At 52.3% G+C, this 24,135-nt stretch overlaps 1 protein-coding gene across 6 annotated transcripts in view; it reads left to right on the plus strand.

The window, feature by feature from the left end:
* Positions 1 to 12,372: 12,372 nt before the first annotated feature.
* LOC124967296 (sialic acid-binding Ig-like lectin 9) overlaps positions 12,373 to 24,135 on the plus strand; it is a 76,136-nt gene continuing 64,373 nt past the window's right edge. For 2 of the 6 annotated variants that reach the window (XR_007105506.1, XM_047529441.1), the window contains exon 1: positions 12,373 to 12,826. Coding sequence is in view for 5 of the 6 variants with exons in the window: in XM_047529441.1 (XP_047385397.1) it covers positions 12,415 to 12,826 (412 nt within the window). In the remaining variant the exon portion in view is untranslated. Of the gene's footprint in view, positions 12,827 to 13,011; positions 13,291 to 13,444; positions 13,567 to 14,429; positions 14,688 to 15,269; positions 15,367 to 15,694; positions 15,774 to 19,120; positions 21,663 to 24,135 lie in introns of those variants that run through there. The other 4 variants (XM_047529438.1, XM_047529439.1, XM_047529442.1 and 1 more) reach the window with 4 other exon arrangements.

Here is a 24,135-nt window from a genome sequence, read left to right on the forward strand (position 1 = left end):
CTCTAATTGAAACACAGTTGAAACCTTTGGAACCCTTTGTATATAGAATTGTACCTGTTAGGACATAACTCCTAGTAACCTTGTTTCTAGTTTAGTGATGACACAAAACAATTTTTTCTACAAACACATTTGAGTATCCCATGCATGTCAACTCTAATTCACTTATTTTCTTAAAAAAACAACAACAACAACAACAACATATTAGACAAGTGTCCTGAAAAGTATTTGCCATCTTTTTCTTGTTGGAGGAAAGTCCTAGAAAAATTGATGTTAGACATTTTATTAACATCAACATTTTATTAGTTTGACCACCTAGAGACTTGCGAGTTATTTTCAAGACATTTTACTTCTATTAGTTTACCCAATTTAAATCGAACCTTTTTAAATCACGTGAATTAAAAGTATTTGGATCCATTTTTAAATTTTAATTTTAGGAGTGCTCAGTTTTCATACAGACAAAACATGACATCAGACAGCACGACATACATATAACACAAAATCAAAGGCCTTGAAACTTTTCAGGTGAATCTCCACTGCAATGTAACAGATGTTCAAAAACTCTAGTTGAATAAAAAAAAAAATAGATACAGCCGTTAATTACTTTAGTAAAGCACCATAAAATTTACTTTTGCTGGAGTTCGGGTAAGACTTTTTGCTCTTTTTTTCTTGGGTTTGAGACCGGTCTCCTACTAAGCATTCTGGCTTCCTTCATTTACATTTCAATGTAAGCCTTGACTGAGATTTGGATCTGAAAGGGGCTAAAATGTTCTAGCAGAAACTTCATGCCTAGGGCATTTTAACCCTTATTCCTGGTTAGTAATCAGTTCAGGTTTGGATGCAGAAACTTGTGAAACAATTATCTCCCAATATTTGTGGGGACTGGGGCTACTATATCATACTCCTTACTAGAACATGCCACTGATGGTTGGGCTGGTTACTCCCTCCACACCGGTGTATGTGGGACCTCATGGCAGGAGGACTAGGTGGGCTGGGCTGGGGAATGGAAGCAGAAACAGCTGAGCTGAAGTTGGAGGAGGAGGAGGGATTAAGAGGGAGAGAAAAAGGAGGTATTTGAGTTTGCAGGAAGAGCAGAGAAGCGCAAGAAAGAAGAGACTTGAAGATAAGGAATCCCTTTCCATCTGCCTGCTCGCTTGCGGAAGCTGTGTGCCAATATCTTTGGTAGCCCACAATCCACCTTCCCATGGAGCCATCTTCCATCCCTGCAGATGCCAATTTGTGATCGGTAGTCATTTCTTCCCAAACTAACTTTTTAACATTTACCAGAAAGGCTATACAGGGAGGGGGGAGATTAGAGTCTGTGAGTTCTTGCCCAGTATCATAAAATGGCCACCGGGAAGATTTCCCGCCATCCAGAAGGAGGAGGGTGAGGGCTTTCACTGGAGTCTGATGTGGCCCCAGAATACAAGATGGCAGCAATGAGCCACCCCGGGGCAGTAGTGGGCCCTCCCTATGTGTAGAGGCTGGCTGCCCTCGTGGTTCCTCAACCTTGGGAGGAGCAGATGGAGATGGATTGGGTTCCTCATTAAAGGTCTCCCAACATTGTTTACTATATGGCAAGTTTCTGGAAGGAGATGCAACAGGAGGAGCCGGCGATTCTTTAGGCAGAGGCTCTTTGGGGAGAAACTTGGAGCCCCCTTTGGGAGGTCCTGGAGAGAAGCAGGCCTTAAGGGCGGATAAGGTAGGGCAGACTCCCAATGGGGGACCCTCCCCTAAACTGATTTCCTAACAAGTTGTTCCACACGATCCCATGTGGACCAGTCAAAAAGATTAGTGGCGGGAAGCCAAGGGGCCACCCGAGTAAAGGTGTCCCAGGCTTTTTCCGCCTGTGCATCAGACCACTCAAGGCCCCTACTCTTCAGCATGAGTCTAAGAGCTGAGAGCGCAGGGTCACCATGTGTGCTGTGTGTTTGCCCCATCTTTTCAGGGATGCCTTACCTCGGAACTCGCTTGGCCCGATCTGCCAGTACTTTCGGTTTTGAAACTGACTCTTCGCTTTGGCTGTGGCTTAGCCTTGAGGGGCCTGACGTTGGGCGCCAGATGTCAGGGTCTTAAGCCCCCTTGTCCTTCTCGACCAGCAGCAAGGGAAGGGGACACTCCCCAACAAGGTCAGATCAGGATAGGTAAGGCCGACTGACCGCCCACTCCCAGCCCTCCAGGCGGAGGACAATCAGACACGTCCTCCATTGAATCTTGAGGCAGTTGTTTTGCAGCAATAGATAATTCACTTTTCATACTGATAGCATTAATGATTCTGATCTTTTCTACTTGCATAAAAATGCTTGGGACAGACTCCTAGGAATCTTCTTATCCTTTATGTTTGTGGCCAAAGTTCTCCTATCATGAGAAATTGTTCCTGATGGCTCCAAGAGGAATCCTTTACTCTTGACTCAAGCTCCAAAATCATCATAATTAAGTGTATCTGTGACCTTCTGTGTCCTGAGGAAAGGAATCTAGAATATGGGAATCGTTTATGGCATCAGACAACTCTGATTTTCATTATGGTAAGTGGGAATGAGGAGATGTGCAGGGTCCTGAACCCAAGGGAGAGGAGTTGGGTGGGCCACAGATGGATCATACCTAATCCTTTCCTCTCTTAGGATCCAGAAGTTATAGAACTCAGGACCTGAAACTGGCCACTCTGAAGCTTACACCCTGATTTCCTCATGTTCTGTTCACTCCCTATCTCCTCAGTCCTGACCTATACCCAATTTATGTACTTTGGTCCTCAGAGTCTGGCTACCTCAGGAGTCTGACCTGTACCATGCCAGAGCCCTCTGAGAGGGTTCCCTCCATTTTCATAGATGCCAGCATCCCTTATATTCCTGCATCCAAGGAGTCCATGTGACCCAGTGTTCATCTCTCTGCAACCTTGGAGTCATTGAGTTCTCCTATTAGGTGAAATCCACAGTCAATGTGGCCAGAGAGAACCATCTTGTCCAACATTGCTTCTCTTTGCAGAAGAAATGGAATGGTGGGTGGTGGTAGTGGTCAGAGCTTTGGGTGATTTGTGTCTGGATTCTGGTAACTATTGTGGAACTGGTGGCACATCAGTTATCAATTCCTTCTCCAGACCCATGGGGGCAGGTACAGGGGATTGAACTCGGGCACTTGACCACTGAACCATATCCCCAGCCCTTTTTTGTATTTTATTTAGAGACAGGTCTCACTGAGTTGCTTAGTGCCTCTCTTGCTGAGGCTGACTTTGAACTTGTGATCCTCCTACCTCAGCCTCCCAAGCCACTGGGATTACAGGTGTGTGTGCCATAGGACCCAGCTCCCAGACCCAGGATTCTTTTTTAAAAAGTTTTTTTAGTTGTCAATGGATCTTTATTTTATTTATTTGTATGAGGTGCTGAGAATTGGACTCAGTGCCTCACACTTGCCAGGCAAGTGCTCTACAACTGAGCCACAACCCCAGCCTCTGATCCATGATTCTTGAATCCACACCAGCCCCACTCCACCAGATCTTTCTTCTCTAGATGCTTCTCAGAGACTGACTGATGGCATATTCTGGTGAGAGGGCAGTGGTAGGGCATGGCATGCCACCAAACTAGGAGCACAGCTGGGACTGTCACTGAGTGAGGGTCCGCTATCAAATGTCCATAGAACCTTATACTGTGGCACCAGTGTATGCAAAAAGAACTTTATTATATGACAAGAAATGAGGAGGAGGCATGCTCAAATCTCCCCAACCAGCCAGTCTTGAAGGAATTTAAATGGCCCAAAGAATGGGGAACTAGAAGGCTGGTTGTAAGCAGGAGTCTTGATGGAAGAGTCCACGTCTAGCATGCTGGTTCAGGTGCAACTTGTGGATACTATATAATTGAGGAGTTTCTACTCTCTCTCATCTGGTCTGTCCTTCAACTGTTGATGGGACCTCTAGCTTTTCATCTAGGGCTGCAAGGCCCTGCTCATGGGAGACTTGGCTCTCCCAGACCATCAAGGTAATTGTAGGCCAAGTCCTAGGGTTCTGTGCCTGCATCATGAATCAGCCTGAACAGTTCCTCAGAGCGTGGACATTGCCATTTTATGGCTCAGTACCAGAACCTCTGGAGATGTGAGGTCGAGATGAGAAAACACCCTCTTGTTCTCCCAGCCAGTGCCCACTCTTTCATTGGAAGCCCCGTCTGAAGGCTCTTGTTTTCCTCTCTGGGATTGTCTCTCGTTCCTCCCACTCTAGGAGCCTTTTATGTGAGTTTCCACAGCTTGGCCTGGTCTTCCCTTCTCATCTCATGGCTCTTCTCTGGTGACTTCTACCTTTCTGTCCTGTCCAGTCTGCAGTGAGCCTCAGATAAGTACAATTGCCCTCTTGGTGATGGACCTGCCACCATTGTCCAAATGAAGACCCTAAGGAGTTTCATAGATCTCTTTCTCTTATCCACCACCCCCGTGAGATGAATTTTGCAAATGTCCCTTCCTGAAAGTGACTTACTTCACTTCCTCTGCCAACATCCCCATGACCTCAACTCCTGGTCAGGCTTTATTCACTTCCTCCTCAGACCATCACTGTGATCTCCTCCTCAGCCTCCTGTCTTCCACCCTGTTCCCATCACCCCAGAGGGATACTTTCTCCTGCTGAGAACTGACCCTATTCATCCTTTGCTCTAAACCCACGCAGCTCTTTGGTTTGACATTGGAGCCCTGCTCAGCCTGGGTCCTACCTCTTCCTTTACTGTCACTGTGCTTTGATACCTCTGAGGCCATTAGAACATTGTCCACCTTGATTATGTAGTTCTGAACACTTGTCATGTGGTAGCCTGATCCTGGAGAGGGGAGGAACACCTAACGGCCCTTTTCCTTTATCCTCCTGTGCCCACCCCAGGCATCCATTTCTCACTTGCCATTTCTAGGACAAGTCTTTGCCCAATCAATGATACTGGCTGAAGGTATTTTTTAAAAATCTATTTTCCTTACTGAGGATAATACATAATAAGCTCCCAATAAGTATTTTTGAAATTTAGAAAAATGATGTTACTGTTTACACAAACTTCTCATCTCAGGTCTTTGTTCCGACCCCAGCATTTTCCTGACTGCCTTCCTGTCTTTAACGGCAGTTTCGGTGCTCCCTGTCCTGCCACATGGTGAGCCTGGAACAGGGATCAGGTACATTTTGGCTCTCAGAGCAGCTCAGTAAGTTTTGTTGGTAGGACAAAACTCAGAAACTTCTAGCTTGGATTGATAAGTCCCCAGGAAGCAAAACAGACAAGTTTTTTATGCCAAGAAGAAATGAGCCTGCTTCTTGATCTGAGGGGAGGCATTGTCTCATCCCTCAAGGGTGCTCCCTGCAAACACAGTCCTGAGAACATGGCCAGGTAGAGAAGTCGGTGCCTTATGTTTTGGGTGTGCCAGCAAGATGAGCAAGAACACAGAGACTCATGGAGGACCACCCTCCCCAGCAGGTTGCTGCACCCTTCTTTGAGGGGTGGGAGAACTCGGGAGACTTCCTTTCCCAGGATAGACATAAGACTGGCAAATTGATCAACATGTTAGTACCTAAATTTGGAGCATTTAGCTGTTTCACAATTGGACGAGGAGAACATAGTAAATAGAGAAATCCAATACTCAGCATCCATAGTTCTGTTTTCTCTCTTCTTGCTTTGAGGAAGTTAAGAAAGGAGATGACTGGAAGAAAGCGACACTGAAATTCAGTTCATCCTCTTTGGGGCATAAATACATTGCACTAACCTTTAACAGAAACCAAACTTTCGTTACTGTCCCCAATTCTTCCATGTGCCTCCAAGAACATGGACTCCAGGAAGATGGAATTCTTGTGTCATCTTTGTTCGGGTGGGAAATAGGCTGATCAGTGCTGTTGAAGAGAAAATGATGGGATGGACTACTGAAAAGTTCTCATTGGAGGTTTGGGGTGTGCTGATATTTGTTCTAGGAAGTCCTCCAGTTGCCAAATGAGAAAGTACTGGGAAAATAACATCCAGAAGTGATGAGGTTATAGCACTTTTTTTTTAAACTACAGATTAAGTGGAAACAAAATAAAATCCCAGCTTCACTTGAGAGGTTAATCATGTGTAGCATGCCTTCTGGAAAAACAAAAACAAAAACAAAAACAAAAACCAGAATGACATTACGCTACCAAGAAAAAGAAAATAGAAAGACAAAGACCACACCTCCAGTAGGATTGAAATGATAGAGAAAACAAATGCCCAGACTGGGGAGAGAGAAGTATGTCAAGATGATCAACTGCTTCTGGCTGTGGGGGCAGGACCCAGCTCTGATTATATGCAGACTGTAGGTGTAGGGTGGCACTGACACAGAGCAGGCACATGGCTGACACTCAAGAAAGAAGGGACGTCATCTGGTCTCCCACAATCCACTGAAGGCTGTTGAATTAGTACGAGTTGTACAGCAAAATATGAGAAAGCACATTTTAAAGAGCTCTACTGAAATATAATACTAAATCAGAGTGACCCATACTTCTTGTGATTATGATTAATCTTTGAAACTGATGGACCCTCCCCCACAAGTCCCTGTCACTTCAGTTCTCAACCTCTGTACATGTGGCTCATCTCTCCTGGAATCATTTCTGCCTTCAGGTTCCGATTGGGACCTTCAGTGTTAGGCCCAATGACATTTCCTATAGACTCATTATTCTTAAACATGCAGGGACAATGGGGGAGTCCAAGAATGAACTAGAAAGGAGAGAGCAGCTTTACAGAAGCCCAGTCCGTGAATGAGGTCTGCTTGTCCCCCAAATCCTTTTCTGTCAGACAGGCCAGACTTTTCCACCACCACTCTCCTGGTCAGAGGCTTTGTCTCCCTGCTTGTGGGCTCAGACTCTTCTGCAGAGCTGGGTGATTTTTAAGCTCAGGCCCCCATCAACGCTGCTTCAGCACCGCGGACAGCAAACTCCCCGCCCCGCCCCTTGTTGTGGGCTCACCAGGTCCACTGTCTTGGGAGGACAGTTTGCTTGTGTGCTGAACCACCTTTGTGTGCATCCCAGACACACTGGTTCAAGGGAAGATTGGAAGGAGAAGAGGTCATCACATCTCAGAAAATGAAGGATGCTAGCAGACATTTCTAGGTCCTCGCTCTGCATTAGGGAAAGTGGCATCAATTACTCTGCATGCTGTTTTCTGGAGCTGTGTGATCGTAAGGAAATATCCAGCTGGATATCTCCCAGAAGTGGGCGTCCAGGACTCCCAGGACCCTCAGAGCAATAAAGATCCCAAGGAGAGTTCGGGGTTTGGGATACTTAATGCTTGGTTCCTGGGGAACAGACAGGGGAGAGAGAAAGAGAAGAGGGATCCCAGGTTGCACCTCCTTGACTGACTTTATGGCTGTAGAAGGAAGGAGGGCCAGCATCGACTGCAGCACCCCCAGACACACTGGGGCAGAAATTTACATCTCCGTCCCAGACCTGCTCTCCCTGGGCATTGCTGCCTTTCTGTAAGACTTTACAAGTAAGAAACAATGGAGTGGGGTCTCTGCCAACCCATGGCAGAGCCCAGTGCCCAAGCTTACGTGGTGGGAGGGATGAGGTCAGAGATGGGAAGTCCTTATTCCCTGGAGTTAGGCTCCTGTCCACAGAACTTCCTGATCAACCTGACTCAGGAGCTTTACTGAAATCCTTTCGGGTATCACAAATTGAAGCTTGGGGTGGGGAGGGACTGCAGCACAGTGACATCAGCACCAAGTCCTCTGCTGGTGAGAATCCCAGGGGCCTTGTCCTCCTGCACTTTAACGTTACCTTGTTAACACTATGCCGTTTATAACTCACGCTGAGGCTCAGTTGCATTCTAGATTTGTTACCTTCCCCCCATAAGTCTGTAGTTCTACTGGTCTGCTTATACATCACAGGGGCAAAGCCACGCCGTGTTTTCAGGTTACAAGTGTGAATGAGGGTCATGTGGCATTTGGGGACAGGAATCCCCATCCATGACAATACCCGATGACAAGCAGCCCTGCTCCCACTCACTTTGTATCCTGTGGTATCTGCCATGATTGGAATGTGTCCCCCAAAATTCACGTGGGAAATGGAACCCCAAGAATGATAGGAGGTGGGGCCTTTGGGAGCTGATTAGGATTACACGAGTTCATGAGGGTGGGGACCCGTGGTGGCAGTTGTGGCTTTGTAGGAAGAGGAAGAGACCTGAGCTGGCATGCCTGCCCCACCAGCCTGTGGTGTCCTCTGCCATGTTTCGATGCAGCAGGAAGGCCCCCACCAGGTAGAAGATGCTGGCTCCCTGGTCTTCAGTTTCTGAGGCTCCAGACCATGTATAAATTACCAGACTCAGCTGTTTCATTATAGCATCAGAAAACAGACTGACTTATGGTGAGTCTCTCTGCCTCTCTCTGCCCCTTGCCCCACATACCTACGCACTGGGCATTTTGAGTACTGAGGTTGGCCTTATCCTGCCCCTTGTCCTGGGAGGAGGGGGGTTCCTGTGAATAGGTAAGTGACCCTAGTTGTCAGATCAGAGATCTTAGGACAATGTCTTAGTGAAAGAGAAATATTAGGGATGGTATTTTCCTCGATCCTTTTCATATTATCGTACATTTCAGTCTTGGCCACTTGTGTCCACCTGGAACACAAATCCTAGCGCCAGCACTCCGTGATCCCTGCTCCAGTGGCTGTCCCCAGCACCCTCCTTTCTGCCCAGCAGTTCAGCAGCTATTGTGTCACACCAGTGAGATGACCCGACAGACCATGACAATATGTGCTCTGTCCCTGTAATAGCCCAGGCCTTACTGACCCTCCCAGTCCTGCAGCTGCTTCTTCTTCCACCACGTCCTGTGGTCCACTTTAGCCTGGAACCATGTAGGGCAAAGGATTCTGGGAATGCAGTTCCAACCTGGCCAAGCTGACAGAGTGTAAAACCTCCACAGACATCTTCACTCAGGGCTTCACGAAGCCACTTAGGAGGCGTCCTTTCAGTACAATATGCAAGAAAATTAGACAAGCTCATTTGCCCTTCCCCCTATCAGCTATTACCCCTGGGGGCTACTGTTCCAGCATCAAGCCGCCCACGACTCACTGGACTGTATCTCCACCTGCTGTGAGTCGGCAGGACCCTGGCTGGGCACCTTCCCTGCTGATTTGGCTCTGGGCTCTTTCAGGCCGCTGCACTAAGATGGTGGCCTTTGGTAGGGTTGGATGTCTGACACCTCCATGCTCCTCCACGTGGATCTCTCTCCAGCAGAGGGCCCAGGTTTTTCAGACAGAGGTCCAGGGTGGAGGCTGCCAGACCTCCTCAATCTCAGAACATCTTAGCCTCCGCATGCTATTGGCCAGAGCAGCCATGGGCTCCATTCATACCCAAGAGGAGGTCATGGGAATGATGAACACCCTCTTGTGATAAGAGGGACACCTATTTGCCTGGGGGTTATTTGGGGTTGTCTGATAAGTGTTCCTACAGCTGCTCACTCACCTGTCCATCAGCTGCCCTGTCTACCTGCCAAGGATGATACACCTCTTAGGGATGTAGGGAGGGTGACATGGGGACAGTGTCAACAATCTGGTGTGGTCCATAGGACATTCCTGAGAGTGGACAGGACAAGGAGAAGTGGAGATCTGTCCCCCTCTTGAGTGCCTCCTTCCAGGTGGATCGGGCTCTCGGCACATCTGATGTACTGACTCCCTGACTCCAGACTCTCATCAGAATCCTCTGAGGGCTGCAGACGTCTCCTAAGGCAAACTCAATCTGCGTGGCACCACAGACAGCACCATCGCCTTGGCCTCGCCCCACCAAGAGCCAGAGCCAGGGCCTGTCCCCAGCAGAGGCAGCACCCGCTACGAGCAGTGCCTGGCCCCTGTTGGGCCAGAGCGGGAGTGGTGGCATCCCGGGCTGCCTGCGGACTTCCAGTAGAGTGGGAGCTCCAGCGGTGTTGGGAATCCAGCCCGGGAATTCTCTGTCTCAGCATTGCCTGTGTAACCCATATCCCTCAGGTCCGCTGGAAGTCCCCACCATGTCTACACTGCCTGTTCCTCCCCGAGAATTTGCCACTCCAGAAGAGCAAGGTCCCCACCATCCCCTGCTGTGCTTGCCCCATCTCAGCCACCTGTCCTGTGGCACTGGAATTGTCTGGGGACTTGTGTGCCTCCCAACCAGACGTTGCTGTCCTTCAAGGAAACCACTAGATCTGTCCTCTTCGCCCCTTTGCTGGGGACCTGAAGGCACAGTGCCAATGTGCACCACCTGACCTGCTGAACGAATGAGTGAAGCTTCTTCCTTGTCCCGTGGGACAGCTGGACAGTTCTTCCCTCCCAGACTCATGTAACCTGTCCTCTCCCAGCCCGGTCAGTCCTGGGCAGATGAAGTGTGATGAAGTGGCCCCACACCGACAAGAAGCAAGAGAGGTGATTCACTTGCTTTCTGAGTCCTGTTTGGGCTGCTAGGGCAGATACCAGAAACGGGGTGGCTAATAAGCAGCAGAAATGTACTTCTTACAGTTCTGGAGGCTGGGAAGCCTGCAGCCAAGGTGCCTGCAGATTCCATGTCCGGGGAGGGCACGTGTTCTCATTGACCGCGCTCCCTCGTTGTGCCCTCCTATGGCAGAGGGGGCAAAGGATTCCCCTTGGGTCTCGTCTATAAAGACACTAATCTCATTCATCAGGGCTCTGCCCACTAATCACATCCCAAAGGGCCCTGCTTCCTGTTGCCATCACCTTAGCAGGTAGGATTTCAACATATGAATTTTGGAGGGACACAGACATTCAGAGCATAGTACTCGTCACTCTGACCTTGGTGTCTTCTTCTGAAATGGGAGAAGTGGAACAAGAGGGCCCTGCCCAGCTGGAGAGTCACGAGCTCCTCTTTTACATGCAGATTCTCTGTGGCTTCCCCAGGTCTCTCCTTCCCATTCTTCTGTTTCTCTTTGCAAACTGGAGACCCTGGGGAACCGATGGGCAGTGGCCAGCCTTTCTGACCATTGGGATGCTGCTGTTGCTTCTGCTGGGAGAGAGTGTCTGGGAAGGACGGTGAGGGGGACGCAGGGTGAGAGTGCAGCTGGAAACGCAGGGAGCGGGAATGTGTGTGGTGGGAGACCGCGTGCTCGCACCCGCGCCTTCCCCTCAGACTACTCCATGCAGGGTGTGGGTCTGGGAGGATGGTAGGGAACGCACAGATCCATGAAACTGAGTGGAAGAAAACTGACCCATTTTCTGTGTGTACAGTCTTCAGACAAAGCCGTAATATTCATGGCCGGGTGCTCAGATGGGAAAACTGCAGAGAGAGGCCGGGGCGTCTCCGAGAGGGAGCGGGATGGCCACAGGGAGTGGGGACGGGTGGGTGGTCCTTTTGGGGGGCACTTTTATCCCCATGTCAGGTATTTCCCATCTCCCCAAAAGAAAGGTTTCAAGAAAAACTGACATGAATCAAAAGAGCCTCCACTCCCAGGATGTCCACCACGGCCTGCCTGTTACAAGTAATCCATTGAACTCAGGCACATGCTTCTTCTCACACGAAATCCTGACCACCCGAGGGTGACCGCCCACACTGGCATTTCTAGCTCTGGGACTCCTGTTCACTGGAACTCCTGGGGGCAGAGCCCAAACACAAAGCTCTGGAGGCCGACAGAACTATCATGCTCTGGAGTAACAGGCAGCCAGAGAGCTGGGCGGGGAGGAAATCCGTCCTGCTGGCTCAGAGGTAGAGCGCTTGCCTTGCATGGGCTAGGCCCTGGGTTCTGTGCCCCGCCTGAAGTCCATCGTGGAGAAGGGACAAGCTTTGCACCCTTTAAAAATCTGCCTCGTCCCTTCCGACTCTCTTCCTGGCCAGTCCCACCGCATGAGGCCACAGCCCGGTTCTCTGTTCCTCAGGCCACCTGCCAGCCGGGCTCCCTCTGGTGTCTCCTGCACAGTCCTCCTGAGACCCACCTCCAGCCTGGGAGAGGGCAGCCCTCACGCGGCCTGGGCAAGCCCACTGTGGCCCAGGTGCCTGGAGACTTAGTGTCTGACCCTAGACAGTGACTCCTTGGGGACAGTGTCCAGGTCTGCAGTGCAGAGAGGGTGCGCACACCGTCTGAGGGAGGGAGGAGAGGTGGCTGCTCACCAGAGTGGGCCTCGCTTGTCTCCTGACCCTACAATCATCTGTGGCTTCAGGGCTCACTCCGGGATCTGGTTAGAGGAAGCCCACTGAGTGACATTGCAGAAAATGTCACCCTAGGGGAAGGATGTCAACAGGGAGGGAGGAGACGGGGTGACTCAGGGAGGGTCTCTGGCCTCTCTGGCCTCAGGGCTGCAGGGGTGGATGGGACGGTGGGGGCTGGTCCTCAAGGGCCAGGCCGCCCTGGCAGAGGCTGGCTGAAGCTCCTCCTCTAGGAGGCCACTGTCCCCACCTCGCCCCCTTCCTGTGGGGCCTCCTCCTTGGGGCTCTTAGTTCCTCAGAGGGGAGATCGGGAGCAGACTTCCCCTGCAGACCTGCAGCCCCAACGGACATGCTGCTGCTGCTGCTGCTGCCCCTGCTGCGGGCGAGTGAGCAGGTGGAGGTCAGGAGGGATTACCTGCTGCAGGCGCAGAGTCCAGTGACCGTGCAGGAGGGCCTGTGTGTCCATGTGCCCTGCCAATTCTTCTCCTCCCAGAAGAGTAGCACGGCCCCAACTCGCGGCTACTGGTTCCTGAAAGGGGTCAAACACACGGATGCTCCTGTGGCCACGAATGACCCCAGCAAGGAAGTGCGGGAGGAGACCCGGGACCGATTCCAACTCCTCGGGGACCCGGGAACCAACAACTGCACCCTGAGCATCAGAGACGCCAGGAAGACGGACACAGGGTGGTACTTCTTTCGGATGGAGAGAGGAAATGTGAAGTGGAATTACTGTGCAAACCAGGTCTCAGTGAACGTCACAGGTAAGGTTCCAGATCCAGGGCAGCCTCAGGGAGGTCACCAGCAGGGGCAGGGCTGGGGGACCCTGCCCTGGGGAGGTGGGACAAGCAACAGGGACTCCGGGAGCAGCTGGATCACAGCCTGAGCTTCTCTCAGGGCCACACCTCCCGCCCTCCCTCCTGACCCTCCTGTCCCCTCTGCTCACCAGCCCTGACCCACAGCCCCGACATCCTCCTCCCTGGGACCCTGGAGGCTGGCCGTCCCAGCAACCTGACCTGCTCTGTGCCCTGGGCCTGTGAGCAGGGGACGCCCCCCACCTTCTCCTGGGAGGGGACCTCTGTGTCCTCCCTGGGCGCCAACATCACCCACTCCTCGGTGCTCACACTCACCCCGCGGCCACAGGACCATGGCACCAACCTCACCTGCCAGGTGACCCTGCCTGGGGCCCAGGTGACCAGGATGAAGACCGTCCACCTCAACATCTCATGTGAGAGCCGGGCTGGGTCACCTGGGACCCTGATGGGGTTGGTCCCTGAGGGAGTGGGGGGAGGGGTCAGACCCTGGACACTGGGTGGTGGGTCCCGGAATGGGGTGGGGGCTGGGCCAGGAGGATGCAGCCTCCACCCCTGCCCACCATGCAGCTCCTGGGACACAGGGCTGATGTCCACCAGCCTCCTGATGACAGATCTGACACATCGGTGTCTTCCTGTCCCAGACTCTCCACAGAACCTGACTGTCACTGTGTCCCCAGGAGCTGGCCCAGGTAGGGAGGAGCCTCGCCGGGGCTGGGGGAGCAGGGCCTCTTCAGCTCAGGGCAGGGCTGGGTCCCCCTCATCCTGGACTCACCTGGTGACAGAGCCCCTTGTTGGGGACCCAGTGACCCCTCCCCACCCACACCTCATGGCTGCCTTGATCTCCTGTTCCCACCCTCCCCAGCTCCCTGGCTACCAGCACCTGCCCTCACCACCACAGGGACAGGGTGACATTCACACAGCAGAACTGGGCTTCCCAGCCTCCTCTTTTTATTCCCCAACAGCTCTGACCTGACCCCTGTGGGAGGAGACGCACTCACAGGGCACTCACAGAACCCACCAGCTGTCTGTCCCCGGCTCAGGCCCCTCCCAGAAGTGGCAGTGTCCACACAGGCTGTGCCAAGCCTTGGGTGGTCCACTCGAGAACTGAGAGGTCACTGGATGTTACTCAGGGTCCTTGTTCTGGTGACGGTGATGACGTCACTGCACGGGGACATCTGATTCTGTGGAGTCTTCCACCAACTCACAGTCCTGGCCTTGATTTCGTGTAGCCGACAGGAATGTGCCACGGATAGTCCTGACCCTCCTTCCCCAGCTGTGTGTGCACAGCAGTGAGCTCAGCTCCCAAATGCAAAATGTAGCTGGCTCACATGTTCTAATTTAAGAGCTTTAGTCAAGTTAGCTGAATGAAGTACAGAAAAACACACCCCTCAGGAGGAATATAAACTTGTCCATGTTCCTATGGACAGGTGAAAGTGTGTTTTCCTGTACTTCGTTCCGTCCATGAGGGTGTGTTGGTCCCCCTCTCTGGACTCCAGTGTTGTCCTTTCTTTGATCACATTGTCACTCTGACCCTCCGTCTCTTTCTCTACAGCATCCACAACCCTGGAGAATGGCTCATCTCTTTCGGTCCTGGAGGGTCAATCTCTGCGTCTGCTCTGTGTCGTCGACAGTCATCCCCCTGCCAGGCTGAGCTGGTCCTGGGGGAACCTGACTCTGTATCCCTCGCAGCCCTTGGACCCTGGGGTGCTGGAGCTGTCCCCATCCCACCTCAGGGGTGAGGGAGAATTCACCTGCCGCGCTCAGAATGCTCTGGGCTCCCAGCACATCTCCCTGAGCCTGTCGCTGCAGAGTGAGTGCACCAGTGGGCTGGAGAGGGGCTGGAGGAGGGGGACAGCACCTGCCCCACCTCCCAGTCCATGCAGCACCCCCTTAACTCTTAATAGAAGCGCATCTCTGGTCTGCACTCAGCTGTGAGGCCTGGAGTCTCCCTGGACCCAGGACCTCAGTGTCCTCTTCCTGCTGGGCCAAGGTATGGGGTGGGCCTTAGTGTGTTGGGGTGGGCAGGGCCAGGACTTGGTGAGGCATTTGCCTGGGGCACAAAATTTAAGATGAAGCCAAAAACCAAGAACAAAAACAAAACCACCATGAGAACAAAAAGCAACCCAGCAACTGGGTGAAAATAGTATCGTGGTAAGATAATTTTTAAAAAAAAGTAAAAATGGATGCAAAATAAATTCTATGATGAACAAAATACTAAATTATAGACAACCACAAGGTGCAAGCCCCTGCGCCCCCGCCCCCATGCTAGTTCTCCTGGCCTGGGAGAGGGACAGTTTAGGCCAAGTCCAGGGTCCTACAGGAGCTGAGGGGAAGCGAGGAGGGATCGCTTGGAGGTGAGTCAACCCAACAGTTCCCTTTGGTGCGTCCACAGGCAAAGCGGGGCCTCTGTCCGGAGTGACGCTGGGGGCCCTCTGGGGCGCCGGAGCTACGTCCCTGCTCGTCCTGTCCTTCTGCATCCTCCTCCTCGTGTGAGCATTGACCGGGGTCGGGGCGGAGAGGAGGGGGAGCCGGGCACAATCCCTGCGCCCGGAGCTCGAGGGACCGGGATGGGCTGAAGCTTTGAAGCCAGGGTGGGAGAACCTGGCGGGCGCGGGGCGAGGAAGCCGCGCAAGCCCGCGTGGCGGCAGGGGCTCCGGGTCAGCCTCAACGCTCAGAGGCCCAGAGCCCCTTCCCAGAGTGGGAGGCTCCGGAACCCAGCGCCCTCTCCCACTGGGCCAGCCCTCCGCGCCTCAGCAGGACACAGGGCCCCGACCTGGCCCTACCTGGCCGGCTGAAGGCTCGCGTGTCTTCATTCAGGGCGCGGTCCTGCAGGAAGAGGCCCGCGAGGCCGGCGGGCCTGGGGGATACCAGCGCGGTCCGGGGCTCCGCCTCTCAGGTGAGTGACGTGGGCGTGTCCACGTGCCAGTCACCAGCCAGGTCACCTCCCGGCGGCCCAGGATTGCCAGGGGCGCAGGTGCTCTCATCTCTTCCTCCCGGAAAGTCCTTCCAGCCGGATCCCCTCCTCCTGGGCGGCTTTTTCCCAGGCCGGGCAGAGGGTCACCTCTTGTTCCGCTGTCCTGCTAAGCCATCATTTCGCATTTCATTGTGTCGCCTCCGTGCCTCCTCCTCAGAACAGCGAGCACCAGGGCCTCGGGTCACGGCTGAGGACTCGGGCTCTCTTTCTTGGACCTGTTCACCTCCCTGCTTCCCCGTCCACCTGGTGCGGTCTTCCAAACGCCCAGTGTCCAGCTCCTCTGCATCTGGACACCTGTCTGCACCCCGCTCCCCGCCCATCGCCTAGGCTGGGGCGAACCTTTTCTGCACAGGGCCGGATGGTAGACGCCTACATCCCCAGCAGCGTGCGACGCTTCCGGTTTCTGGACATGCTTGGCAACACTGGTTATTTTGTTTTGTTTTGTTTCCTATTATTTTCTCAATCCTGTCTATCCTGGCGAATGGGAGGGGATATTCCTTTATGGTTCTGATTTGCATTTCTCTCATGTTAGTGACACTGAAGATTTTTTTCATGTGCTGATTGGCCATTTCTTTATCTTCTTTTGAGAAATGTCTGTTCCAGTTCTTTGCCCATTTGTCTCACTAGGCTGTGTGTTTTGCTGCCGATGCGTTGGAGGGGTTCTTTCTCTAGTCTGGCTGTTGGGTCCTTATCAGATCTAAGGCTTTCACATGTTTCCCCATGCAGCAGGTTGAGGAGGTTCCTGTTAGTGACGAGGGGTCTCTGGCGTCTGCCACTTGGCAGTTCCAGGCCAAGGGAGCAGTGGGCGCAGATACGCAAACAGGAGGCTGACCAGCGAGTGGGGGCAGCGAGGAGGCCTGTGGCTAGACAGAGGGAAGCGAGGGCCGAACACAGGAAACCAGCTTGGAGAAGTTGAGTGTGTGCAAATCATGCCTGAACTTGCGGCTGCTGAGAATCTGCAGCTTCGAGCAGGAGAAGGAGGCATCCCCTTGGGGGCTCTGTGCAGAAGGAAACCTGTCTGTGTTTGGGGGTGTGGGGGCAGAGGCCAGGAGGTCAGGAAGGAGGCTGGGGAGGCATTGCTGGACAGGAGGCCATGCTGGCTGGAACCTGACTGGCCTCTGGCTGTCAGGGTGGATGGAATCGCCGTGGACTGGGAGCGGGGAGTGAGTGACAGAGGATCCAGATATTTGCCCCGAGCATCCAGAATGGAGGCATCCATCATGGAGGACAAGGTGGTGGTAGGAGGAGGAGATTTGGGGGAAGAAAAAGAGAAGGTCTGTTGAAATAAGTTTTGTGTGCTTTTGGACAAGGGAGTGGGGGTTCCGAGTACAGACAGCCCTGACTTGAGATGTTTCCACCTACAATGTTTCAACTTTACAAACACGCCAGAGCATGACCCACTCAGGAGAAACCGCACTTCAGATTTTGAATGCTGATCTCTTCCGGGACCAGTGACAGGTGGTACGAGGACTCGCTGTGATTCCGGGCAGCGGCAGCCATCCCGCAGGGCAAGGTAAACCAGCAGCGCTCCGTAGAGGACCACGCTGCAGTGTGTTTTGGATGCAGGTGTTCAATACAGTCCACGCCGGCTCGACACTTCATTATAAAATAGGCCTCGTGTGAGACAATTTTCCCGATTTAGGCTAGCGTGACTGTGCTGCTGAACATGACCCGGATGCCCCTGGGTCGTCCCGTGCCTTGAGGTGTCCTGAGTTCTCTTCTGACTTGTGATCCTTCTAACTTGTGATAGGTTTATGGGGATGGAGTGTCTGCACACTGTTGGACCAAAGTCTGTGGTCGAGAGTGGGGAGCAGGCAGGAGGAGTCGCACGTCTTGGCTATGGATGGCAAGGAGCCACATGGACTGAGTGTGATCACAAAGTTGCGGCCAAGAATCTGGACTGCTCTGAGGTTCAGGGATCAGGGAGATGTGGACGAGGACAGAGGAGCTGCCAGGGGGGTGATGGACCTGGAGAAGTCCCGTAGCTCAGCACAGAGGGCTTCAGTTTGGGGAAGGTGGTGGCTGGGTCCTCAGCTCCTGCAGAGTCCAGGAAGAGGAAGACTAGCTGGTGCCGTGTATTTAGCCAAGTGAGGTCGGGGTTGAGAAGCAGCATGAGTGTGCGAACCCTCAGATATGGAAGAGGAAGTCGGGGAGCGAAGTCACTGACAGCTCTGTGGAGGCCTTCTGCTGTCCGGGGTGGGAAGGGGCAAACTCCATCGCGCTCTGCTGCCTGAGACTCCATGTTAGCTTCCTTTGCTGCTGCAAAAACTTGTCGCGTGTTTAGTGGCTTTAAACAACAAAAACGTGCTATCTTACCATTCTGGAGGTCACAAGTCCAAAATGGGTTTCCCGGGGATAAGGTCAGTGAGCTGACGCTGGTCCCCGGGGAGGCTCCCGGAAGATCACCTCTTCTCTCTTGTGTTGTGGGGCCGGGCTCCTGGGCTGGGGGATGCAGAGCTAGCAGTGCAGCGTCTTCCAGTCTCTCACGTCCCTCCTGTCTTCACTGCGAAGTCCCTCGTGATCACACTGAGCTCACCCCCAAATCCAGGACCATCTCTGCCCTTCCACATCCTTGACTTAATTCCACCTGCTGAGTCTCTCTTACAGTGTAAGGAAATGCGTTTGCAGGATGCAGGGAATTAGCACGTGGACGTTTCGGGGCCTTTGTCCTTCCTATTGGAGGGGTGTGATTTCTTTGGCTGGCTCATTCCCCAGCCTCATCAAACCGTAAGCTTCTCAGGGCGGGCTCCGTGTCTGAATCCCTGGCACTGCCTCTCCTACGTGCCCTATTCCTGCCCAGCATATGGTAATGCGCAATTAGATCTCTATTTTTGATTAGTTCTTATTGTGACCACCCTCCAGTCATGAATGAGCTGCAGGAGGCCAGGGCCTATGTATGCTGTGTCCGCCGTGGTGTATCTAGCACCTCGCTTGGGATCTGGTACACGGGGGCCTCAGGAGGACACTAGGCTTTGGGGCCAGAAAAAAAGTGGATCAGACCCTGATTTTCCCTGGGAATTTGGGTTGCTATTTACTTACTTCAACCTCAGTTTTCACATCTATGAAATGGAGACCAAAATAATGTCTGCCTCATGGAGCTGTTGTGGAAAGTTAATGAGGCTAGGTGCTTGTTGAGCGTTCAGTGTTTGAGGAAAGTGTACAGGAGGGAGTCAACCCCGTGCACGTGAGCGTGTGGATGCAGGTCACCACGGTCTCTTGGCCTTCCTTCCCCCTGTCCCACCCTGACTCCCTTCTCTGTCTCCACTCAGAGTCCCCTGGTGGAATCCCAGGCAGATGAAATCTCTTCATACCAACCTCCCCCGGCCCTGGCCACCCCCACCTCAGAGAATGAAGAGATCCATTATGCAGCCCTCAGGTTTCATGAGGTGAAGCCCAGCGACCCGCAGGGACAGCCGGCCGCTGACAACGAGTACTCGGAGATACCCATCCAGCGGTGACAAAGGGCCGAGACCGGCCCTGGCTCACGGAACCACACGGCCTCTTCCCCGCAAAGGGAAAGTCAGAGGCCGTGGTTCCTGTAGGAGGAAGAGCCCGGAGCTCCTGGCGCCACGCAGTACTAGAACTCCAGAACCTATTTCCCTGCCACGCTGGAACTCGTGCTGTGCCCAGCCTCTGTCCTTCCGAATCTACCTGCCCCCGGCCTCTGCAAACCGCCGCTCTCCTCTCTGTTCCTGAGCTCCTCTTTCTTTCTTTCTTTCTTTTTTTTTTAAATTGTAGATGAACACAATACCGTTATTTTTTTTATTTGTTTACTTTATGTGGTGCTGAGGCTCGAACCCAGTGCCTCAGTCGTGCCAGGCAAGTGCTCTACCACTGAGCCACAACCCCAGCCCCCTGAGCTCCTCTTTCGATTCCACATGAGTGAGACCTGGCTGTGCTGTCTCTCTGTGCCCCCTTTCATCTAACGTGAAGTCCTCCAGGTTCACCCACGTGGTTGCAAGTGACAGAATATCATATTGCATATTTCAAGAGAGGGTTTTAAATGTCCTCACCACAGGGGACGAAAGATCTTTGAGTGATGGATAGGCTAATTAGCCCGAGTCTGTCATTCCACAAGGTATAAATCTATGGAAACATCACATCGTACCCAATAAATACATCCGGTTATTATGTGTACATTAAAACAAAATAAAACTTTTAACAGCCTCATAAGTAATGGATTAAGGGACAGACTAATCCCCCTCTCTCTGTGCCTCAGTCTCCTGCTCTCAGTCTGGGATGAAGTCTGACCTCCCGGGTGAGATTCACAGGAGTAAGATCCTGTCAGTGCAGCTGCTGGCTTGGTGGGTACTGAGCTCCTGCTGGACCCTTGTGCTTTGAACAGAAGGACCTGCTGGGTTCCTCCTCTTGGGGCAATCAGTGCGTGCATTTCCCTACAACTGGCAGATCCACAGCTTTCCAGGAAGTGACCTGGGCCTTAGAATCAGGTCTGTGCCACCTCTGGACCCTGCCCTCCTTTCCTCTTTCCCTCTTTCTGACCTTTGGGCCTCCTGGCTTTCCTTGGTGTGTACATCTAGCATGCAGTCCAGAGGGGGATCGCTTGGACACGCAGGGCTCTCTCTGCTCTGCTCACAGCTCACCCGAGGCTCCCTGACCCTGACGATGCGTCACAGCCTCCAGTGGCCTCTCTCCACTTACTCTCCATCCTCACCGCTTGCCCATGGATCCCTCTGGCCTTTCTAAACCATTTCCAATCTGCCCCACTGATTCGTACATCAGTCCTTGGATACTGAGCTCCCTCCTCCTAGAAAGCTCTGCTACTGGGTCTTCATCTTTCTGTCTTTGAGAGTGGAGCTCAAGGGCGGAGCTCTGAGAGAGGGAAGAAGCAGCTCATGGTCTCCCTCCTCTGAAGTTGAACCAAGTGAATGTGAAGTTTCCCACAGCCCGAGGATTGTCCAAAGAATGCAACCACATGACCTAAAATTCTACCTACATACATCACCTCAACAAGGAAAGGAATCGATTAGAGCACTCCCTTCATAAAGTAGACGTGATGACAAGGAATCAAATGACTGGATGAAGCACTGAAAGCTCCCTAAATCTGAATCCCAGCCCATTTATAGCAGCTTCAAAAAATATCAAGGAATAATTTTTAAAAATCATGCAGTACATCTGTACCAAAGCAGAGCACTGCTGAGAGAAATGAAAGAAGATGCAAATGAATGCATGAAATATACCATGTTCATGGATTGGAAGACCAATATCATTAAGATGTCATCTCTCTCCATATTGATTTCAAATAATCCCAGTCAAAATCCCAATATGTATGTGTATGTAGATATGCATATATAAGTAGATGAATGTATATAAGTATATAAAAGTTAACATTGATCTGCAGGTATATAAATTGACAGGTTGATGGTAAAATTTTTATGGAAATATAAAGGTCCTAGATAACTGAATGATCTTGGAGAAGAAGAATAGCTGGAGAAATCAGGTAACTTTTCAGCCAGAGTAATTGAGACAGTGCAGTGTGGAATGGGTAGAGTCTATGAATAGTCCCACACATACACTGTCAGTTGACTTTGAGTTTATTCCCTGAGGAAAGGAAACTTTTCAATTGGTATTAGTAGAACAACCTGATCAAGGTTTGTAAAAGATGAACCTTGATCTTTTACCACATCATACACACAAAATGTCTGAGATGAGTCATGGACCTGGAAGAGAAAGTGTCTCCCTGTGTGGTTCAGTGTAGTAGCTTCCAGCCACAGGGGGCTATTGGGCACTTGCTGTGTGCTGCATTTATTAGGCAAAAGAATACAATGCTCCCATTAATAATTTTAATATTAGATATACTTAATATATTGGGTTAAATAAAACATTATTGAAAGTTATTTCATCTTTTTACTTTTTTGTTGTGACTCCTAAAAAATGAATGTGCCTTGCCTTGTCCCTCTCCCGGGCAGTGTTGCTCTGGGTGGAAACTTAGAGAGCCTTTCTGGGTGAGCAACAGTTTCTCAGAGCATATCCAAAATACTAAGCAGAAAAGAAAAATCATATAAATTAGACATCATCAAAATGTTTAAAAAAATTCCCTCTGTTAATTAAAAGACACGAGTAAGAAATTGTAAGGGCAAGCCACAAACTGGGAGAAAATGTACATACATTCGTGTAAACCTGGACACACCCACTCACATATACACACACACACACACATGTACGGATCTATCTCATTGAACCTAGAATGTATAAAGAACTCCCAGCACACAGGGAACTTTTGGGGGTGCTAGAAATAGTCTGTTTGGACTGGGATCCTGGGACTTGGGTGTCACATTGAGTTATGCATGTAAGATCTACGCATTTCACTGTACATAAATTGTACCTTGGATGGAAAAAGAAGTTATTTTTTACATGATGAAAGGTGTAAAATTCAATAACCATTTCTAACGGACACCGGGAACTGGAGAGCTGAGGTTAGGCGTGGAAGTGGTATCTTACCGGAGCACGGGAGCACGTTCTGCATGCCTGCCGCCGTGCGTGCCTGTGTGCGGTGGTTAGCAGGGCTGCATTTGGTATTCTGTTCACACGGGGTGGTCAGGGTATCTGTGACTGTGCCTGTCAGTCACAGCTACCGTGGGTACAGACACCACTGGACACCTCATGAGCTGTGGTCCCAGCAGCCTACACTATTTCCGATCTGTCTACCCGAGTGGAGGATGATTCAGGGGAGTGGTGGTCAACTCTGCTGAGGGCCTGCCATCCTAAGGGTGACAGAGGTGCTAACTGCCCTCTCCCTTGTGGTTCTGCCTCACCTGCCTTGACCAGGTGAGGGCAGGGCAGAACCAAAGTATCCATGTAGAGGGAGGACAGAACCTACCACCCAGGGAGAGTGGTTAGACCGGCAGAGGGACTGACTACTGTGGGGCATGGGTTAAAGCAGGCAGGTGCAGGGATGCCCGGGGAGCTGAGAGACTCCAGGCTAATCCTGGGAGAAGGGCAAGGCACAGTAACGGAGACAGAGTGACCTGCGTGCACATTCTGCTGCCAGGTGGCCCCGAGAGGGAGAGTCGGTGCACAGCGGGTGTCCGTCGCGACCCTGAGGCGATAGGACTGCACTGGACACGGATTCTGCTCAGAGGAGGAATGCACTCATCTGGGTGGTTTTTCAGTTTGGAGACGATTTGCCCCCAGGTCAGATCCGAATCCCACCTGCTGTCCCTGCAGAAAGCAGCCCCAAGGGCTCCTCACCAGGGGATCCCCGGCGGGACAGGCTGTCTGCAGGGAGAGAAGTCACCAACGAGTAGTAATTATTATCATTGCTTTTGACGATCATCTCTTACGTTCCCTCCTGGTATTTGTGCCATTTCATCATCTGTCATAAATTACACTCTATGCTGCAGCCACACGCTGCACGGTACAGGTACCACGGTGGTGATTGGTGACCGGTGGCGTCCATGCTTCCCTTGTTTCCGCCTCCTCTCACCCTCTCACTTTGAGCGTGCAGTTTTCAGACGAGGGCAGGACAAGGACTCACCCGGGGCGGGGCGGGAGGGCTGAGAGCTCTGAGTGGTCACCTGGGACCCTGGGGGGACTCCGGAAGGGGCAGGGCTGCTCCCTGAGAGGCAGCTGTTGGGAGCTGCTGGTGTGACCAAGGAAAGGGCGATTCCGCTGCGGCCCCGGGAGGCCCCCGCGCAGTGACAGGACGAAAGGGCTTTTCTTCAGGGTCAGAGACTGGCGCATGGCCGCTCTGCTCAGGAGTCAGCTTCCCAGCCCCAGGGGCTTGAGGGGTTCCAGATGCAGGTGGGGAGAAAGGAAGGGGAGAGTCGGCAAGTGAGGGGCAGGGACGCTGGGGCTCTCCCTGGGAAGGGCCCCCGGGGCCTCCGCTTCCAGCTCTTCTGGGCCTGCGACTGCTAGGCAGGCTGCCCTGGCTGATGGTGGGTGCAGACGCTCTGTTCCTTCTGTCCCTGAGCTTCCTGGGAAAAGCACCAGTCCTTTCCGGGGGACAAAGGTCTCCATTTAGGTGACGAGGAGCGGCTGCTGCCAGCCCCACCCAGGAGGCTGTCCAGGTTTCCCTGGGGGAAATGCATAACCTGCCGGCTCCTGCCCCTGCTGGAAGCCAGGAGACGGCCTCTGAACCCGTCTGCAGGGACAGTCTGGGGTGTCAAAGATGGCAGATGACAGGGTGTCCTTGCTGGGCCAGAAGTAAGCGTTGCATTCAGATACCAGCTTTCTCCTAAAAAACAAATCCAACGCACATCCATCCATCTTCCAGGGGCATTTATGTAGCCGCGGCCCGTGTGAGTCTCCATGCCAGGGGCTTTGC

The sequence above is a fragment of the Sciurus carolinensis genome, chromosome 16, assembly GCF_902686445.1.
Source record: "Sciurus carolinensis chromosome 16, mSciCar1.2, whole genome shotgun sequence".
Lineage (NCBI taxonomy): Eukaryota > Metazoa > Chordata > Mammalia > Rodentia > Sciuridae > Sciurus > Sciurus carolinensis.